The sequence below is a fragment of the Panthera onca genome, chromosome B3 (assembly GCF_046562875.1).
Source record: "Panthera onca isolate mPanOnc1 chromosome B3, mPanOnc1 haplotype 2, whole genome shotgun sequence".
Classification (NCBI taxonomy): domain Eukaryota; kingdom Metazoa; phylum Chordata; class Mammalia; order Carnivora; family Felidae; genus Panthera; species Panthera onca.
The window spans coordinates 146,019,572-146,040,597 of NC_138344.1; the positions used below are offsets into that span (position 1 = coordinate 146,019,572).

The following is a 21,026-nucleotide window of genomic DNA, read 5'->3' on the forward strand; positions in this document are numbered from 1 at the left end:
CAGCCCAGCTCAGTCCAGCTCAGCCCAGCTCAGCTCAGCCCAGTTAAGCCCAGTTCAGCCCAGGTAAGCTCAGCCCAGCCCAGCCCAGCTCAGTCCAGTTCAACTCAGCGCAGCTCAGCTCAGCTCAGCTTAGCCCAGCCCAGCCCAGCTCAGCCCAGCTCAGCCCAGCCCAGAACAGTTCAGCTCAGCCCAACCGAGCTCAGCCCAGGGCAAACCAGCTCAGCTCATCCCAGCCCAGCCCAGCCTGGTTTAGCTCAGCCAAGTTCAGCCCAGTTCAGCCTAGCTCAGCCCAGCTCAGCTCAGCCCAGCTCAGCTCAGCTCAGCTCAGCCCAGAACAGTTTAGTCCAGTCCAGCCCAGCTCAGCCCAGCTCAGCCCAGCTCAGCCCAGCCCAGCTCAGCCCAGTGCAACCCAGCTAAGCTCAGCCTAGCCCAGCCCGGTTTAACTCAACCTAGCCCAGCCCAGCCCAGCTCAGCCCAGTTCAGCCCAGTTCATCCCAGCTCAGCCTAGTTCAACTCAGCCCAGCCTAGACCGGTTTAGCTCAACCTAGCCCAGCTCAGCTCAGCCCAGCTCAGCTCAGCTCAGCTCAACCCAGCCCAGCCCAGCTCAGCCCAGCCCAGTCCAGCTCAGCCCAGCTCAGCCCAGTTCAACTCAGCTCAGCCCAGCCTGGTTTAGCTCAACCTAGCCCAGCCCAGCCCAGCTCAGCCCAGTTCAGCCCAGTTCATCCCAGCTCAGCCCAGTTCAACTCAGCCCAGCCCAGCCCAGTTTAGCTCAACCTAGCCCAGCTCAGCTCAGCTCAGCTCAGCCCAGCCCAGCTCAGCTTAGCCCAGCTCAGCCCAGTTCAACTCAGCCCAGCCCAGCCTGGTTTAGCTCAACCTAGCCCAGCCCAGCCCAGCTCAGCCCAGTTCAGCCCAGTTCAGCCCAGTTTAACTCAGCTCAGCTCAGGCCAGCTCAGCCCAGCTCAGCCCAGTTCAGCCCAGCTCAGCCCAGGTCAGCTCAGTTCAGCCCAGTTCAGCCCAGCCCAGCTCAGCCCAGTTCAGCCCAGCTCAGCCCAAGTCAGCTCAGTTCAGCCCAGTTCAGCCCAGCCTAGCTCAGCCCAGCTCAGCTCAGCCCAGCTCAGCCCAGCTCAGCCCAGGTCAGCTCAGTTCAGCCCAGTTCAGCCCAATTCAGCCCAGTTCAGCTCAGCTCAGTTCAGCCCAATTCAGCCCAGTTCAACTCAGCTCAGCCCATTCCAGCCCAGTTCAGCCCAGTTCAGCCCAGCCAAGCCCAGCTCAGTTCAGCCCAGTTCAGTCCAGAACAGACCAGCTCAGCCCAGTTCAGCCCAGTTCAGCCCAGCTCAGCTCAGCCCAGTTCAGCCCAGCTCAGCCCAGGTCAGCTCAGTTCAGCCCAGTTCAGCCCAGCTCAGCTCAAGTCAGCTCAGTTCAGCCCAGTTCAGCCCAGCCCAGCTCAGCCCCGTTCAGCTCAGCTCAGCCCAGCTCAGCCCAGCTCAGCCCAGGTCAGCTCAGTTCAGCCCAGTTCAACTCAGCTCAGCCCAGCTCAGCTCAGCTCAGTTCAGCCCAATTCAGCCCAGTTCAACTCAGCTCAGCCCATTCCAGCCCAGTTCAGCCCAGTTCAGCCCAGCCAAGCCCAGCTCAGTTCAGCCCAGTTCAGTCCAGAACAGACCAGCTCAGCCCAGTTTAGTCCAGTTCAGCCCAGCCCAGCTCATCCCAGTTCAGCCCAGTTCAGCCCAGTTCAGTCCAGAACAGCCCAGTTCAGCCCAGCCCAGCCCAGAACAGTTCAGCCCAGCCCAGCCCACATTCACCTAGCTAGCTGCCTGTTACAGCTCGGCCCTGTGATCTGGGGCGTCATGCCGACCCTCCTTTCTCCATCTGCTCTCTGTCCTGGTGCCTGTTCTCCATCCTCTAGGGCACAGCAGGGTCAGGACGGGCTGACTGAAGTGAGGACGCCTGAGCCACATCTGGACCCACATGCTCAAGGCTGCTGGAGGGTCCACTGCATCTGAGAGGCTCAGGCTTCCCTCAGCCAGGTGGCCCAGGGCTGTATGTCCATCTGCCTCCCAAGAGCATTGAAGTTGAGGATGAAGGCCTGGGTCTCCTGCATTCCCACCTGATGGCCGCAGGGTCTCAGCAACCACCTGCCCTACTCTGGGCCATTAGTGTTGTCGGTGGGCTGAGGTTGTGAGGGGTGGGCCGGGAGGGGCTGCGTGACTGTGTCTGGCCCACAGATGGGGTCATTTGCCCACTTCCTGTCCCACCAGTGGTGGCTGCTCGCCTCCACGTCATGTCTGGTCTGTGGTCTGGCTGTGGTGGAGCCAGGTGTGTGCGGCCTGGCCGGTACGACCCCCGGGAGGCTGACTCTGGCCTGGGGTCATGTGGGTGCAAAGTCGGGTGGCCTGGTGGGGTCACGGCTCCATGTGGCTGGCTGGGGGCTGAGAGGCAAGGAGGCAAAGGCTGCAATAGACACAGGGAGGGCTCAGGGACACTGGGGTAGAGATGGTCTCAGAGGTGGAGGTGGAGTGAAGGCCTGCAGGGGTGGGGCCTGGAGGGACAGGGCTTTCCCAGAGTAACCCCTGGCAAGCCAGCAGGCCTCGGCAGACCTTCTGGCTACAGGGGAGGGTATGAGCGTGAAGAGCCACTCCAGCCTGGCTGTGATCGTGGCCACCCTTCCTAGAACAGCCCTCAAACAGCTGGGGCCCCAGGGTATGGCTGGGGTGAGGGCATGGGGGCTGTCCCTGTCTGGGAGCCTGGAGTTCTGTGGGTAGGGCCAGCTCCCCAGCCCACCCTCTAGAGCCAGGTCTCTCCTGCCGCTGTCTGAGCTCCTGAGTTGCCTCTTCTGTGCGTCCTGACTAGCCCTCCCTGGTGCAGGTTGGGCCCAGCTTGTGTCTGTGCCCGTTTGATCATTCACTTCTTCATGCACAGAAGGTTCTGGAGCCACACACAGGAACCAATGATCCACTCCCAGGAAGGACACCACCAGGGGGAGTGGCAGCAAGCTTCAGGCTCGATGGAGATGTCTGCCAATGTTTTTTCCCCCTGATGGGCTCTGATGGCCCAAGGAAGGGGGAGTCAGGGCAGGCCAAGAGGCAGAGGAGAGACAGGTGCAGGGAGGGGAGCCCAGGATGGCACAGACACACAGTGGCCTGGCTCCAGGGAGCTCTGGGGGTTTCGTTATGAACCCCAGGATCCCCCAGAATCACCTATAAGGGATAATTCATCCTGCCAGCCCTGCATACCCTTGTGAGCAGGGGACTGTCCCTGAGGCAGGTGCCCATGAATCCCTGGACTGTGCACCCTCTGAGGGTCCAAAGCACTGGGGTTCCCCCCTGAGCAGCCCCTGCCCCAGAGAGCAGGGAAAGTGAGAGACGGGTCGGGCAGACTCGGTGGGCCACCTTCTCCTTCAGCCTCCCTGCTCCTCAACTTGGGCACCCACACGTGGGCAGCATGCACACAGACAACCTGGGACACAGGGCAAAAGAGGAGGTGTCCCTGGACCTGAGATGCGACATCAGGGTCTTGTCCATCCGTGGGTGGAAGGACCTGGACTCAGGAAAGAGGTCTGAAACGCACTCTGTGAAGACTGACCAAGCACCTGCCATGTGTCAGGGGCTGTGCCCAGCGTGAGGGTCCTACTGGGGGTGGAAAGAGCCAGGGAATACTCCTTGGGCTTTTTTTTTTTATTATTTGTTTATTTTTTAAATATGAAATTTACTGTCAAATTGGTTTCCATACAACACCCAGTGTTCTTCCCAACAGGTGCCCTCCTCCATGCCCATCACCCGCCTCCCCTCCCTCCCACCCCCCATCAACCCTCAGTTTGTTCTCAGTTTTTAAGAGTCTCTTATGCTTTGGCTCCCTCCCTCTCTAACTTTTTTTCCCCTTCCCCTCCCGCACGGTCTTCTGTTAAGTGTCTCAGGATCCACATAAGAGTAAAAACATATGGTAACTGCCTTTCTCTGTATGACTTATTTCACTTAGCATAACACTCTCCAGTTCCATCCACGTTGCTACAAAAGGCCATATTTCATTCTTTCTCATTGCCACGTAGTATTCCATTGTGTATATAAACCACAATTTCTTTCTCCGTTCATCAGTGGATGGACACTTAGGCTTTTTCCATAATTTGGCTATTGTTGAAAGTGCTGCTGTAAACATTGGGGTTCAAATGCCCCTATGCATCAGCACTCCTGTATCCCTTGGGTAAATTCCTAGCAGTGCTATTGCTGGGTCATAGGGTAGATCTATTTTTAATTTTTTGAGGAACCTCCACACTGTTTCCCAGAGCGGCTGCACCAGTTTGCATGCCCACCAACGGTGCAAGAGGGTTCCTGTTTCTCCACATCCTCGCCAGCATCTATAGTCTCCCGATTTGTTCATTTTAGCCACTCTGGCGTGAGGTGATATCTGAGTGTGGTTTTGATTTGTATTTCCCTGATGAGGAGCGACGTTGAGCATCTTTTCATGTGCCTGTTGGCCATCTGGATGTCTTCTTTAGAGAAGTGTCTATTCATGTTTTCTGCCCATTTCTTCATTGGCTTATTTATTTTTCAGGTGTGGAGTTTGGTGAGTTCTTTATAGATTTTGGATACTAGCCTCCTTGGGCTTTTCTTGAAGGAGGAGGGACTTCCTCTTGGCTGAGGCCTGCTGGCTGGGCATCTGGGCATCCCATGGCTGCTGTGACCAAGGACCACGGACTGAGGGTCTTCAAACAACAGAAATGTACTCTCCCAGCTCTGGAGATCCAGGCGGTGTTCTTCCTGTCTCTTCCAGCTCCTGGGGCCCCAAGCACCCCTGGGGTTGTGGCTGTGTCCTTCCGTCTCTGCTTCCGTCTTCACGTGGCTTCTCTGCGTCTGTCTCTGCATCTGTCTCTCCTCTTCTGCCTCTTGTAAAGTCACCTGCCATCAGGTTTGGGGCCTGGACGATCTCATCTTAAGGTCCTTAACTTTAATCACATCTGCAAAGACCCTTTTCCCAAAGTCACATTCACAGGTTCCAGGGATTAGGCCGTGGGCATAGCTTTGGGGGGCCACTGTTCAGCCTGCTGTGGTGGATTCATAAGAGAAGGAAAGAAGGAGGGACAGAGGGGACCCTGAGAATGCAACCTCTTATTGCTGGCACAATCCTCTCCTACCCTGCTCTCAGACTGTGCTCCCAGTGCGACTGGCCTCTGCAGGCCTCTCTTGACTGGTGACCAGCACTCTGTCCTCCCAAGCTTGGGGGACATGCATTCTGCCCATGAGCACTGGGAGCCCATGTGAGCTGAGCCCTTGTTGTCCCCGTTCTGGGGTCCATAGGGTGGGTCTCAGGATCTGGGCCACAAGTCAGAGAAAGAAGACAGCTCTGCCCTCAGGGGGCCTCCAGCCCAGGAGGTGGGAGGAAGGACCTAGGCTGTGGCATGTGAGAAACTTGCAGGTGAGGGTGGGTCTTGGTGCAAAATAGCAAAACTTTCTTAAAATTTTACTCTATCATCATCTATCAGTTTACCTATCATCTATCTATCAATCTATCATCTATCTGCCTATCTACCTACCTACCTTATCTATCCATCCATCCATCTATCATCTATCTAATCTATCATCTATCAGTCTATCTTCAGTCTATCAGTTATCTATCATCTATCATCATCTATCAGTCTATCATTTATCTATCTATCTATCTAATCTATCATCTTTCATCATCTATCAGTCTGTCATCTATCTATCATCTATCATCATCATCTATCAGTCTATCCTCAATCTATCATCTATCAATCTATCTCCCTATCTTATCTATCATCTATCAGTCTATCTATCCATCCATCATCCATCTAATCTATCATCTATTAGTCTATCTTCAGTCTATCTATCTACATATATATATATATATATATATCAGTCTATCTATCTATCTATCTATCTATCTATTTACTTATCTATACCAGCTTATCTCTCTCTCTCTCTACCTATCTATACCAGCCTATCTATCATCTATCTATCTATCTATCTATCTATCTATCTATCTATCTATCATCTATCTGCATGCCTGCCTACCGACCTACCTTTATCTATCTATCATCTATCTATCTATCTATCTATCTATCTATCTATACCAGCCTATTTATCATCATCATCATCTATCAGTCTATCATCTATCTGTCAACTATCATCTATCAATCATCTATCTACCTACCTTATCTATCTATCTATCTAATCTATCTATACCAGCCTATCTATCTACCATCATCTATCAGTCTATCGTCTATCTACCTATCGTCTATCTACCCACCTTTATCTATCTATCTATCTATCTATCTATCTATCTAATCTACCTATATATCATCTATCTATCTATCTATCTATCTTTCTATCTATCTATAATCTATCTGTAATTTTTCATGCTATCCCAGTGCCATGGCCTAGGTATTTCCTCCCACACTTGGTGTGGCCTCTACTGCATCCTGGAACCTGCATATAAAATACAGGGCACGTACCACCCTGCACCCCTTTTATACAATTTTAGAGAAAAAGGAGAAAGGATTTACTGGAGCCCACGTGAAGCAGCTGCTGGGACCCACACTCGCTCCAGAAGCAACCTTTAGTGTGGGGGTTTCTCACACGAAGAGCTACAGATACTCATGACGAAGAACATTCCAGAAAGTCACAGACTCATGTCCTGTTTTCAGTATGTGCAAGGCTGCAGGCTCCAACCTTATGGGAATGTGGGGAGGTCTTACTCTTATCTTCCTGTTTGCAATGTTTCCTGCAGGTTATTTGCCGCTGAAGCAGATGTATGGCATGTGCTCAGGGCAGAGAAGGAGCCCCTGCTGGGAAGTCTGGTCATGTCGTTCTGGCCTTGGTCAAAGTAGAGCCTTCCTGGGCACTCAGGAAGAGACTTAAAGCTGAATATCTCCTCTATTTTATCAGTGTGGGGCCTGGTTTCCTGGGACTGTGTGTGTCTGCATGTGAGTGGTGGGCTGTGGTGTGGCCTTGACCTGTTTTAGCCCCCACCCCCAGCTTCCCTGATGTTCCATTTAGACCAAATCCTCTGTGTCTCTGAACGAATCTCAGAGTTGCCCAATCCTGGGTTTTCTGCCCCCAGGCTGCACACTTGCTGTCACTCATTTCCATTCCTGGTTTGTGTCAGAGCCCATGGGACATGGGACAGGGATGGGAGGCTTTCTGTGGAAGACCACCTCCACGAGCAGAATCTCTTTTTCCAGAGGGTCTGGGCATTCGGGCGCTGGGAATGCGGCCATGGGCCCTGAGCGATGGTCCTAACAAATCACACCCCCTCAGACAGGGCTGAGAGGGCCATGCCCCTCTGGCTTCCTCCTTAGTGTAACTTCTGTAGTTATTGAAACATTGTCTTCTCATTGGCCATTTGGTTTTTCCTCTCTGTGAAGGATCCACTGCTCACTTTCTTTCCTTTTATTGGTTCCCAAACATTTTGTATATGAAGGAATCCTACTTTTCATCGTGTGTGTTCACGTATTCTCCCCCAATTTCCAGTGGACTTCATAGAGACTCTTGTGGGAAGGTCTCTCCACCCAGGGAAACCACCTCTTTATTCTCAGGAGCGGGGCATAGCCTCATGCCCACCACTGTCCTTGGTCAGCTGACTGTCTCACCAGCATCTTGGCTCCTGCCTTCCAGGCTCATCAGGTTTCTTCTCGAAGATGGTGGTGGCCAGCCCCAGACAGCTTGTTTGCTTTTGTGTCTCGCTCAGCTCACCGGGACATCCAGGCTGGCTGGTGGGATGGGGGCCGAGGATTGTCCTGTCTGTGTGTGCTCAGTGGGTGGACAGATTGGGGTGGGTGACCGGTGGTCCCTGGAGGCTGATGCTGGCCCTGACCTTGGTGATTGTGCTGCTGTGTTCCTGTGGCCTTCTGCACAGACCAGAGAGGTAGCTACTGCGAGTTTGTCACGGGGAGACTGTTGCGTTCACATTAGCATGGGAAGGGGCAGTGAGTCTTGACGTCAGCAGAGCAGGAGCGATGGGGACAGAGCGGGGGTGTCTGGGGCGTCAGAGGGATTCTCGCAGGGAGCCGCTGGCTGGCCACCTGGGCCTTCAGGCCCAGAACTGCCCCCTGCCCATTCCCTCTGGCCTCTTGTCTACATCCTTGGGCAGACCTGCCTCCCACCACCCCCGCAGGACAGCAGGCACCTCTCCCAAAAAGTGTTCAGGTGACAGGGATTTGTAAGAAGGCACTTTACTAAGAAACTCAAAATGAAGTTAACAGGGCAAGAGGGTTGCCAAGCCAGAAGTGAGAGGTCACATGGGGCCTGGGTGGACAGGGTGGGAGCTGCTGGCCCAGGACCCGTGGGCAGTTCCTTCTGCTGCGAGACCCCTCCTCCCACCGGGAGCCCTGCCCGCAGACCTGCATTCTGCAGGGGCAGGTGCTGCGAGTGGCCGGTGGGAAGGCTGGGCCCAGGGGCAGGCACTTGGACCTGGTGGCAGGGAGGTCGGGCTGAGTCTGGGCTTGGGCTCGGAGTCCTTTTTTGGCTCAGAACTCAGCGGTGGGCGGGGCCACGGGCTTCCCCCTCAGCGTGCTTTGGGGGTTGTTCGGTCAGAACAGGAGTGGCCCTGACACCAGGTCACTTTGCCGAGAGACCGATGATCTTCTGCGGCTTGTCCCAAAGTGGGCGGGGTAGGGGCTGTGATTGGCAGGTCCCATCGGTGCCTTGGACCTTGGGGCTGAGCTGGAACCTTCTGGATGCCTGTGTGCTGCGCTTACCCCCCCACCCCAGGGCAGGCACACTGCCTCAGACATGGGGAGGGGGAGGGGGAAGCGAGCCCTCGTTGCTCTGGCTCCCGGCTACTTCGCTGCCTGTATGTTTGCGTAGTCCTGGAAGGTCTGCGGCTTCTGCAGGACGGTGGCAAGTACCGACTTCACCTGGGGGAGGGCGCGCGTGAGGACAGCGTGAGGGAGCAGGCCTCCCCCCACCTCGCCCCGCCCCCTCCCTGGCACAGGGACCCCTGTGCTCCCACCTTGAAGAGGGTGATGGCGGCTCCGTAGCTCACGCTGAGCAGGAAGAGGGTGATGAAGACCAGCAGGCTGGTCCACAGCTCGTCCAGCTCGTAGCTCTCAGCGGCGTCCGCACACAGGTCCTGGAGCTCCAGCTCTGCAGGCACCGGCCAGTCAGCCTTCCCGGCCCAGCCTCTGCGCGTGCCGGGGAGGGCGGAGCCATGGCAGGCCCGGCCCCCCCCCCCCCCCCCCCCCCGGGGAGGCGGACACAAGACCACGCCCAGCCTCCGCACGTGCCGGGGGGCGGGACCATGGCAGGCCCGTCCCTCCTCTCCCCTCCCCCACCTGCCCCAGGAGGGGGACACAGTACAGAAGCCTTGGCCTCGGCTGCTGCTGGTGTGCTGGTGGCTGGAAGGCAGACCGCCTCGTCCCGCCTGCTCTGCAGCTGCCCCTCTGGGGCCAGTGGCTGTGTGGGAGTGGCCTTCCCTCCCTTGACTCCTACCCCTAGCAGCTCTGTTGCCCACTGCAGAGCCTGCGGCCACCCGCCAGGCCTCCCCAGCCCCGTCCCCACTGGGCTTCGCCAGCGCTGGCCCACAAGGACCTTTCTGAACTGTATGCGGATGGCCACCTGCCCCAAGCCCGGAGGGGTCTGAGCTCTGTAGCCCAGCTCACAGGACCTGGGGTAGCCCCAGGAGTCAACGAAGCTGGTGCTTTCAGGGGTTGGCTCGGTGCCGTGGACTTTGTTCAGGCCTGAGGGTGCCCAGAGCTGCTACCTGCTCCTACACTGGGCCCAGTCTCCCGGCTCCTCCTGCCCTGGCCCCACTGTCCCCTGACAGGCTCTGCAGAGCGAGGCTGTCGTGCGTGGCCCTCAGGCTCCCGTGTGCGCTGCGCAAGCCAGTGCTTCCGGGCTTGTGTCAGCAGCGTGTGGGCCAGATGGATATGGTGGGTGCTTGTGTGTGTGTGAGCATGACGGGAGCCGGGGGTCTAGGGCTGTATGGGCTTAGACCCTGGCTCTGACCCCCTCGGCCTCTAGCCCCGGGATAGGGCCAGCAGCCTGTTCTGGGACGTGGTCCAGCGGGAGCGGGGGACACAGCCCACACTGTAGGTGTGCGCGTGTCCGTGTGTCAGTGTGTGTGTTTGTCCATGGGGTGCAGCTGACGGAGGGGCTGGACTGAGGAGGCCCGGGGGGTGAGAGGAGTTTGGGGTGGGAGGCCTCTCCACATCCACGTTGGATCCAGCGGTCCAGCTATGACAGAGAAGGGCTTGGGGGCGGCCCGGGCGAGAGAGCAGACCGTGGGAGGCCACGTGTCAGCATGTGGGACACGTCCGCCACGTGGCGTGCCTGTGGCTGGTGGTGATGTTGGAGCTGCTGTGGACTCGCTGTGAGGCTCACGGGAACGTGCCTGCGAGTCTGGGCGGGTGCGTCCCCGGCATGGATCCAGGGTGGAGTGAGGCTGAGAGGCAACATGGGGCCCTCGTGTTGACCCTGGCCTGTTGTGACCGTGTGTGCAGGCAGGGCAGGGGCAGTTAGAGCCCCTCGGCTCGGGTGTGCGAGCGGTCTGGGCCCTGGTTCTCGTGTGTGAGGAGGTGGCAGTGAAGGGGCTGTTCTGAGTGCAGGTACCTGAGTGGGGGTTTGACTTGGCCCGTTTCTCCATCAAAGGGCCTGTGTGTGTGCAGCTGGCCTGGGGATCCAGGGGCTTGTCTGTGTCCAGAGGGCCCGGCAGGAGGCTGGGGGTGGAGGCTGAGACCTCCGTGGCCTCCAGCAGAGGGAGGGGCCGTGGGCTCCCTGAGGTGTCTGTGGTCCTTCCCCTGGGACCATCCTGTGGCTTTTGGGACCCCTTTGAGTGAGCAGGACCCGTAGTGGCAGGGAGGGGCCTGGGGCATGGATGATGACGGTGGACAGACTACCCCCATCTGCCCCCTCCTCTGGGGGTCCCTTCCTCTGTGCCAAGACACCCCTGCCTGGCAGCCCCACCCACCCCCAAGAATGGGTGCCCTCAGGACTCTGAGGCAGGCACTGCAGTGTTTATTGACAACAACAGGCAGGCAGGTCTGGCCGGCCCCTCCCCCGCCCCAGCAGGATGGAGCTCTGGGGGGAGGGGTGGGCATCATTTACCAGGGTTTTTGGACACGGATTTCTTGAGCGTCCTAGAGCCAGGCAGCGCCTCGTGCACCACTTGGCAGGTGAACACATCCCTCTGCTCCCAGTCTGCCCGGCTGACCTCAAGGCGACTGAAGACAAAGAAGGCTGGGCTGGGGCCGGTGGCCTTGTGGGGCCACGTGGTGGCCTGCTGTTCCGTCCGAACAGGGCTGTCGTTTTGAAGCCATTGCACCGAGATGTCCGGGGGAAAGAAGTTCTGGATCAGGCACGTGAGAGTGACTTTGTCCTTGGTCTTCGGCTCCCCCTCGGGCGGCAGGAACACGTACACCTCCGGGGGGAAACGCCGGCCTGTGGACAGGTGTGGGGTCAGCCCAGGCTGCAGCCCGGGAGGCCCACTTGCCCCCGCTCCCCTCCCTGGGGCCTGCGCGGCTCACCGGGGGCTTTGGCAATGGAGCGCACGATGTCCTTGGGCAGGTCCGGATGGGTCACCTTGCATTGGTAGGTCTCCCCCTCAACCCAGTCAGTGGCATCCACAGGCAGGGTGGAAGTGACGGTGATTGTCCCGTTGTACTGAATCTTCTCGACCATCGGGTCTGGGTGCACAGACTCCCCATTCTCCCGCGACCAGGTCAGGATCATGCCCTTTGTGTTGGCCAGGTCCACCACCAGGCAGGTGATCTTGGGCGACTTGTGGACGTACAGGTCAAGAGGGCTGGGCGGGCTCAGGTAGGTGCTCACACCTCGGGGGTCAGACTCTGCAGGGGTGTGTGTGGGAGGTGCTGCGTGAGGGTGTGGCTTGGCCCTCCTCTGAGCCCACGTATCTGGGTGTTGGAGGGGATGCGGAGCCATACCTGTGCACTTGCGAGCGTTGTCCTCAAAGGTGAAGCCTTGATAGGTGACCTGGCAAGTGTAGGTCTTTTGGGACACCCACTCACCCTGCGTGATGTTGAGCTCGCTGTGGGTGGAGGTCACCTTGCCCTCCTGCCTGCCGGGGGCAGTGTATGGGAATATGTTCGTGGCCTTCTGCCCATCCACCAGCCAGGTGACCTCCATGTCACCTGGGACGTAGCCGGAGATGAGGCACAGGAGCTGGATGGTGCTACCGGTGTCACCGAGGGGGTCACACGAGGAGTGGAAGAGCTTCACGGTGGGGGGAATGAAGTTCATGGCACACGCTAGGGGTGAAGGTGGCAGCGTGGCGTCAGCCCCCTGAGCCCACGACACCCACGTGCCCGCCCAGGCGCCTTCCTCCTCTCCTAGCCGCTCCCGCCACGCCTGCCCCCCCCTCCAGCCCGACCGTGGCTCACCACTGACGGTCTTGTTGATGGTGGGGGACTCCGCGTGAGCCACACTGCAGGTGAACTTCTGTTTGGCCCACTCGCCCCAGACGGTCACGTGGCTGGTGGTGGTGTAGAGGCCAGAGGTCTCCTGGAGGGTGGCGGGGAGGGTCACGACGCTCTTGTTCAGGGACCCCGCATCCCAGGTCACGGTCACCGGCATCGGGAAGTAGCCCGTGACCAGGCAGCCCAGTGTCACGGACGGGGCAGTGGTGACGGTGCCTTTGCAGCAGGTGGCCAAGGGGAAGACGAGGGGGGCCTGGATGGAGGCTGTGGGGGCAGAGGCAGTGTCAGTGCCGACCGGCGGAGTCTGAGGGGGAGAAGTGTGGGGCAGAGCGGGGTGGTCGGGTGGAGGGGCGCATGGGGACCCCTTCTCCAGCCTCAGGGGGCAGATGCTCATTTTGGACTCTTGTTCCCCGAGTCTGCTAGCAACGCCCTCCCACGAACCCCTGTGTCCCTGCCAGAAGCAGGGGTGTTCTTACCTTTGGCCAGGACGCCCTGCCCGCAGCCCTGAGTGGCAGGAACGTGGGGTTCTCGGGGAGCAGAGGTGTCTGACTCGTGTCCTGACCTGCGGAGGCTCCAGGGAGCCCGACTACAGGCCCCATTCATAGCAGAGCCCGGATCAGTCCTCCCCCACTCCCCCAGGTGGTGACTCCTCCCCGGAGCCCAGACCCCAGGTCATCGTCCACGCTGCCCCCTCGGTCCGGTGAGACCGACCAGTCCACGTGGCCTCGCGTCAGGACGGCCGAGAGCAGTGATACTAACCCGCTCCACACCCAGCCTCACTAGCTCTGCTGATTCAGACCAGCTCAGGTCACGGGAGTCCGCCTTGGTCCGGCCTGGCCCACGTCAGCCCAGGAGACCCGATTTCGAGCAGGCTAACTCATCTGAGTTCAGTCCACAAACTCCACCAAAATCCTTCAGCTCCGTTTGGCTCAGCCTGCCAGCCAGGCTTGTCGTACCTGCTCAGTCCCACTCAATGTAGCCTCACTGACCTTGGCTGCTGGACCTGGCAAAACAGTACACCCTGCTTGACTCGCTGAAGCCTGATTCAGGCAGACCAAACCAACTAGCTGAACCCACTTTAGCCCAGCCCAACCCAGTACAGGCCAACTCAGCCCAGCCCAGTTCAGCTGAGGCCAGCTCAGTCCAGCTCAGCCTAGTTTGGTTTAACCTGGTTCAGCCCAGCCCAGCCCAGCCCAGCCCAGCTCAGCCCAGCTCAGCCCAGCTCAGCCCAGCTCAGCTCAGCTCAGCCCAGCTCAGCCCAGCTCAGCCCAGTTCAGCCCAGCTCAGCCCAGCTCAGCCCAGCTCAGCTCAGCTCAGCCCAGTTCAGCCCAGCTCAGCCCAGCTCAGCTCAGCTCAGCCCAGTTCAGCCCAGCTCAGCCTAGTTCAGCTCAACGTAGTTCAGCCCAGCTCAGCCCAGCCCAGCCCAGCCCAGTTTAGCCCAGCTTAGCCCATCCCAGATGAACTCAGCCCAGCTCAGCCCGGCTCAGCCTAGCTCAGCCCAGCCCAGCTCAGCTCAGCCCAGTTCAACTCAGCCCAGCCCAGCTTAGCCTAGTTCAGCTCAACCTAGTTCAGCCCAGCCCAGGCCAGCCCAGTTGAACTCAGCCCAGTTCAGTCCAGCCTAGTCCAGCTCAGCTCAGCCAAGCTCAGCTCAGCCGAGCTCAGCTCAGCTCAGCCCAGCCAAGCTCAGCTCAGCCGAGCTCAGCTCAGCTCAGCCCAGCCCAGTCTACCTCAGACCAGTTCAACTCAGCCCAGCTCAGCCCAACTCAGCACAATTCAGTCCAGCCCAGCTCAGCTCAGCCCAGCTCAGTCCAACTCAGGCAAACCCAGCTCAGCTCAACCCAGCCCAGCTAATCCCAGTTCAGCCCAGCTATTCCCAGTTCAGCCCAGCTAATCCCAGTTCAGCCCAGCTCAGCCCATCCTAGCTGAGTTTAGCCCAGTTCAGCCCAACCAAATTTAGCCCTATTCAGCTCAGCCCAGCCCAACCCAATTCAGCCCAGTTCAGCCCAGCTCAGCCCAATTCAGCCTAGTTCAGCATAGTCTTGCCCAGCTCAACCCAATTCAGTCCAGCCCAGCTCAGCCTGCCCAGCTTAGCCTAGCTTAGCTCAAGCCAGCCCAGTTCAGCCCAGCTCAGCCCAGCACAGCCACCTTAGCCTGGTTCAACCCAGCAGCCCAGCACAGCCCAGTTCAGCTCAGCCCAGCTCAGCCCAGCCCAGATCAGACCAGTTTGGCCCAGTCCAACTCAGCTCAACCTATCCCAGTGTAGTTCAGTTCAGCCCACCCAGCCTAGCCCAGTTCAGCTCAGCTCCACTCAGCTCAGCTGAGTTCAGCCCAGTTCAGCTCAGCCCAGTTAAGCCCCATCCAACTCAGTTCAGCCCAGCCCAGCCCAGCCAAATCCAGTTCATTTCAGCCCAGCCCAGCCCAGTTCAGCCCAGCTCAGTTCAGATCAGCTCAACCCAGCCCAGCTAAGTCAAGTTCAGCTGAGCTCCACTCAGCCAAGCCCAACCCACTTAGCTAGCTCATTCCAGTTCAGCCCAGTTCAGCTCAACCCAGTTCAGTCCAGCTCAGCTCAGACCAGCCCAGCTAATCCCAGTTCAACCCAGCTAATCCCAGTTCAGCCCAGCTCAGCCCATCCTAGCTGAGTTTAGCCCAGTTCAGCCCAACCACACTCAGCCCTATTCAGCTCAGCCCAGCCCAGCCCAACCCAATTCAGCCCAGTTCAGCCTAGTTCAGCATAGTCTTGCCCAGCTCAGCCCAATTCAGTCCAGCCCAGCTCAGCCTGCCCAGCTTAGCCTAACTTAGCTCAAGCCAGCCCAGTTCAGCCCAGCTCAGCCCAGCACAGCCACCTTAGCCTGGTTCAACCCAGCAGCCCAGACCAGACCAGTTCAGCTCAGTTCAACTTAGCCTACCACAGCCCAGTTCAGCCTGGTTCAACCCAGTTCAGCACAGCTCAGTCCAGTTCAGTTCAGACCAGTTCAGGTCAGCTCAGCCCAGCCCAGCTCAGCCTAGCCAAGCTTAGCTTGGTTCAGCTCAGCCCATTCCAGCCCAGTTCAGCCCAGTTCAGCCTAGCTCAGCTTTGCTCAGTTTGGCTCAGTCCAGCCCAGCCTGGTTCAGCCCAACCCAGCTCCGTTCAGCCCAGTTTAGCCAAGTTCAGCCCAGCCCAGCACAGTCCAGCTCATCCCAGCCCAGCTCAGCTCACCCCAGCTCAGCCCAGCTCAGCCCAGCTAAGCCCAGTTCAGCTACCTCAGTTGAGATCAGCCCAGCTCAACCCAGCTCAACCCAGCTCATTCCAGCCCAGCCCAGCCCAGCCCAGCCCAGCTCAGCCCAGCCCAGCCCAGCTCAGGTCAGCTCAGCTCAGCCCAGTTCAGCCCAGCCCAGCCCAGCTCAGGTCAGCTCAGCTCAGCCCAGTTCAGCCCAGCCCAGCCCAGCCCAGCCCAGCCCAGCTCAGCCCAGCCCAACTCAGCCCAGTTAAGCTCAGCCTAGTTCAGCCCAGCTAAGTCCAGCTCAGCCCAGCCCAGCCCAGCTCAGCTTGGTTCAGCCCAGGCCAGCCCAGCCCAGTTCAGCCCAACTTGGCCAAGTTCAGCCTAGACCAGACCGTTCAGCTCAGCTTGGTTCAGCCCAGCTAAGACCACTTCAGCCCAGCCTAGACCAGCCCAGCTTTGCACACATCAGACAAGCTCAGCTAGGTGAGCCACGGTGAGCCAACCCAAGACAGTCCCACCCAGGCTGCATCAGATGTGCTCATTAGACCTGCCTGCCCAAGCCCTGTCCATCCAGGTCTGCCCAGCCCAGCCCAGGACAGGACAGCCCCCACTGAGGACAGCATTTCATTGGACCCAGGTCTTCCTGCCTCCGTACCCCCCCCCCCCCCCCCCCCAGGCTGCCCCAAGCTTGGTCAGATCCCCTTGGCTCAGGATAGCCCAGCTCAACCACAAGTGCTTAGCCTGGCCAAGCCTGTCCTATGCAAGGGCAGGGTCGCCCCCCAAACCCCTGCCTGTGGTACTTGTGCACCAAGGTCAGCCCAGGTTAGCTCTCCCCAGCTTCCCCCAGCCCACCTACTCCTGCAAAATCAGCCCAGCCTGGCCCATCTCAGTCCACTCAGTGCCACACAGGTGAGCGGAGCCAGAGGGACCAGTCTGGCCCGGCCGAGACTGGGATAGTTGGACCCTTTCCACATAACTCCGACCACTCAAGCTGTGCTGGGCCTGGCCCAGCTAGCCTGGCCCACCTTATTCAGGCTGGCTCAGGCTGCCCAGCTCACATATGTGTGGACGTGGGAAGGCCTGCCCACCACCTGATCCAGCATGGACACAGCTCCCTGTTGCTCTCCCTGGACCCTGGGCTAGCGGTCACTGCCCTGGTTCGTTGCAGGAAGATCCACACCCAGGCCACTGTCCACGCCCTCTGCGTGGTCCTTGACCCTGTCAGGCTTGGGTGCTGCCCTAGGCCTGTTGTGCCTGAGGTTCTCAGCCCCTTGTCTTCCTCGAGTTGGTCCTGGGCAGTCTCTGGCTCCCGTGTGTCCCTGTGCGGGGAAGGGATGGCTGGCAGAGGAGCAGCGGTCGGGAGGCTCTGTCCCTGCTGGGTGGGCAGCGGTCCGGACTCGCCTGCTGTTGCTGCGTTTGGGCCAGTGCCAGCGGCTGGGATACCTGAGGCGGCCGCTCCTGCGCAGGGGCCCGTCCTGGCCTCGGCAGCTTCCTGGACAGGCTCCCGGACAGATGAGGTGAATCATTAGTAACCGTGGGTGTTACATTTGCGATCAGACAATAGGGCCTGGGGGGAGGAGAGCTCTGCCTCAGTGCTCTGGCTAAAAATGGGGTGGGAACCCCCAGGGGCCTCAGCAGCCTGGAAGTTCCCTTTATGTTCTTGGGAAGTCCGTCTCGCACCATCGGGGTCGCTGGTGAGGCCCCTGCGCCATGGCAGAAGCATGCTCCTCTCCGCAGCCCCTGCTGCCCAGCTTGTGGCCTGTCTCCCTCGATGTGGGAGATGTCGACTTGCCGTGCGGCAACCCTCTGGTGGGCGCCGTGAGGCCCCAGGAAGTGGGGAGCGCTGGGCACCAGCACCGCTGCTCTAGAGGCAGACTTTCAAGGAAAGGGTCGCCCCGTTCTGTGATCGAGCAGTTGAGGCCCGCGTGGCCACGTGCCTGAGGCGTGGATGCAGGGCTTCCCGGTGGCGTGCCACCCTTGTTCCTGTGTCCCACGGCTCGGAGGAGCGGGCTGGGGGCCGGTCCAGTGGGAGAAGCTCCGGGGGGGAGTGAGCGGGGGCCATGTCCATCTGGGGACAGCAGGCCCTGGTCCCCCACTGGCCACCCTGGGCTCCCTGCCGGCAGGTGACCTCCCGCATTGCCCGCACGCTTGCTCCTGTGCTACTGTCCCGCAGCCGGGCTCTTCCTGGGGTGGTACCCGCTGGGCATGGCCCCTGAGGACCAGCGGGGACCTGGGGTGGAGGCTGGACATGGCTGTGAAGTGGGCCGGTGGCTCTGCGAGACCTCGGCAGCCTCTGGAGCCTAGGGTGGACTGTGCCGTAGATCTGTTCTGCGGTGCCCGCTGAGGATGTGAGACCACAGCGTGGCTTTGGTGGCCTCTGATTCTGGGCTGCTGGGGCAGCTGGCCCACTGCTGACACAGCACTGATGTGTGCGGGGCCGTGACAGGCTGGGTCTGGGCTTTACCTTCACCCTGTGGTCGTTTCCTGCAGGCCGTGTGTCCCCAAACCCCGAAGGCACCCTGAGCGCACAAGTAAGGGAGGCCGTGGGAGCCTGCCAGCCCAGCTGGTCAGAGTAGGCTCCTGGGAGACACTGCACTGTCTTGGAGAGAGAGAGAGAGAGAGAGAGACAGAGAGAGAGAGAGAGAGATCAGGATCCCACCCTGTGGCCCACAGTCCCCGCAGGAAGGCTGCGTGAAGGTGGCTCTGTCAGGACTGGTGCCCTCAGGGAGACATCCAGGCTCATTTGGGAGACCCAGAGAGGCTGCTGCAGGGGGCAGAGCCAGGGCCCCGGAGGGCCTGAACATGAGCCCGGGGAAGACAGGGCCCCTGCGCCCCTACATGAATCGTGGGAGGCAGAGGGGGAGTGCCCAGTTCCTTGGAAGGGCCTGTGCTTCTGAGAGAAACCACAGGGCTGGCAGAGCACCCCCAGGAGCCTACTGCCCCTGCGGGCCCAGGGCAGGTGGTGCCAGCCCTGGGGCCCGCGCACGTGTGAGTGCTGGACTCGGGGCTCTGCTGCCAGAACCGCCCCCCCCCCCCCCCAGCCCCTACTCATTCACCCCAGGCTGTGGGCATTTGGGGCGGGGCTTCAGTGCCCAGCCAGTGTCCTGGCTCTACCCTGACATCACAAGACGTGCTGCTGGTGCTGGGCCGCCCTTGGGGTCCCTTGGTGTCAGAGAGAAAGGCTCTCATCTCTCCCCAGTTCCCACCGGGGGGGCTCAGCTCTGAGTGTACATGTTTGTCTGGGGCTGCGGCCCTGCCACACGGCTGCCCCCACCCGCCAGGCTGCCCCGCTCTGGCCTCTGCCTGCGTCCTGCCTGCAGACAGGAGACAGGCGACCCTGCTGCTGCTTCTGGACCGTGGGCGTGTGCCCGGGTGTGTGCTGGGGGAGCAGGGGGAAGGTGACCCCCGCCCAGCCCTTGGAAGGCCCTGCTGACGGTGGAGGGCTGGGTGCGGGGGCAGTGTGGGCAGGGCGGGCAGGTGTAGCGTGGCGTCCACGGTGCCGGCCCGCCCCCGAAGGCGGTTTTCTCCAGACACTCGGAGCCCTTTCAGGTCCGTTGCCGGAGTTGCCGTTTCTTGGGCTTTCTTTCTTCGGAAAGTCCTTGGGTTGCTGTGAATCGTGCCTCGTTTTCGATGACGCGTTCTTAGCAGGTTTCTGCTGACACAGCGGAACACGACTGCTTCCTGGGTTTGTTTGGAGCCCCTGCTGCTGTTCTTGCTGGTTCTAAGGGCTGTGTGGATTCCGCTGCCTTTTCATCGTACGTGCTTGTGTCGTCTGCATTAGTGACAGTTTTACATCTGTCCTTTCAGTCTCAGCAGCTCGTTTTCGTCCGTTGTCACACAGCATTGGCCAGGACCATCTCCAAACTGTTTGACCGCACTGCTCACAGGAAAAACATTTGTACTGTGATCTAACACCCATACATATGTTATGAGCAGGTGGCACACACATGTTACCCTTCCATACACACGTTGTGTGTGTTCTTACGTGGCTGAAACGTCTTCACACACAACACTTACCTTGGTACGTTCAGTGCATTACGATTTCTGTCCCCACCTGGCTGATTTCAGTCTGCAGGTTGGCCCGACACACGTTGTATAAAGGTCGTGACGCAGCACCCTGGCCTCGTCGCTGGTCTGCACTGACTGAGGGAGGACCTTGAACCCCACGACCTGCCCCTGTGCCTGGACGGCAGCCCGCTCCCCTGCATTCTGGCTGCACCTGTCTGAGGTGGGGCCCCGAACCCCACGACCTGCCCCTGTGCCTGGACGGCAGCCCGCTCCCCTGCATTCTGGCTGCACCTGTCTGAGGTGGGGCCCCGAACCCCACGACCTGCCCCTGTGCCTGGACGGCAGCCCGCTCCCCTGCATTCTGGCTGCACCTGTCTGAGGTGGGGCCCCGAACCCCATGACCTGCCCCTGTGCCTGGACGGGTGCCCGCTCCCCTGCATTCTGGCTGCACCCGTCTGAGGTGGGGCCCCGAACCCCACGACCTGCCCCTGTGCCTGGACGGGTGCCCGCTCCCCTGCATTCTAGCTGCAGCTGTGGCAAGGACTGGGCTTTGCCCTCAGACCAATCTCTCCAGGGCACAGTCTTCCCCGTGTCTGCCTGTGTCTGCTTGTCCTCTGATGCCTTCAAATCACTGTCTGCCGGGCAGTTTTTCCACTTTATACTTGTGCCTGCAAAGGTTTAGTCTGAGACAAGGCACCGCACCGACCGCCGTTGGAATCAGAACCACTTTCTCTCCTGTGGCTTTTCAGAAATTTTCACTTCCCTGTGACGGGTGGAGCGCAGCGTCCTTTCTGTATGTTTGAGGGCTATTTGGATAGCCTCTGTGAAACATCTGTTCAATTCTCGTGTCCGTTTCTCTACCGAATTGTGCGATTTTGCCAATTGATTTGCCGGAGTGCCCTGCACATTCTGGATACTCTGAGAGCGAAATTTGTTTACAGGAAGTATTTTGCAAGACTTTGAAATGCACCAAAAGATCACTCCTTACAGGGGGCGCCTGGACGGCTCACTGGGATGAGTGTCTGACTCTTACTTTCGGCTCAGGTCTGATGGCGGGGTCCCGGGATCGAGCCCTGCATGGGGCTCTGTGCTGAGTGTGGGGCCTGCTTGGGATCCTCTCTGTCTCTGTCTCTGTCCCTCCCCCTGCACACTCTCTCCCTCTAAAAAGAAAAAGATGACTCCCCCGAGGGACCGGGCGCTCAGCACCCGAGTGCCTGCAGATGGGGCGCCGGGTGCGGCAGCTCAGGCAGCGGGGTGGGCGGGGCTCGGGCGCCTCTGAGGCTCTGGGCGTGTCTCTGCCGGCCCAGCTCCCTGCAGACTCAGATGCCCTGGTTCCCCGGGCAGTGTCTGAGCGTGGGGTGTAGGGGGTGTAGGGGGCCCTCCCCTGTGCAGTGACCGAGCCGCCATCTGGGGGGCCTCTAATAGTCCACTGCCTG

General features: G+C 59.6%; 1 gene segment (V, D, J or C); it reads right to left on the reverse strand.

The window, feature by feature from the left end:
* Positions 1-8,096: 8,096 nt before the first annotated feature.
* Positions 8,097-13,505, reverse strand: LOC132669812 (immunoglobulin heavy constant epsilon-like). The segment is given in 8 exon segments: positions 8,097-8,866; positions 8,962-9,087; positions 9,441-9,461; positions 11,071-11,387; positions 11,474-11,794; positions 11,891-12,214; positions 12,347-12,646; positions 12,859-13,505. Coding segments are annotated over 8 exon segments (1,614 nt in total).
* Positions 13,506-21,026: the final 7,521 nt, after the last annotated feature.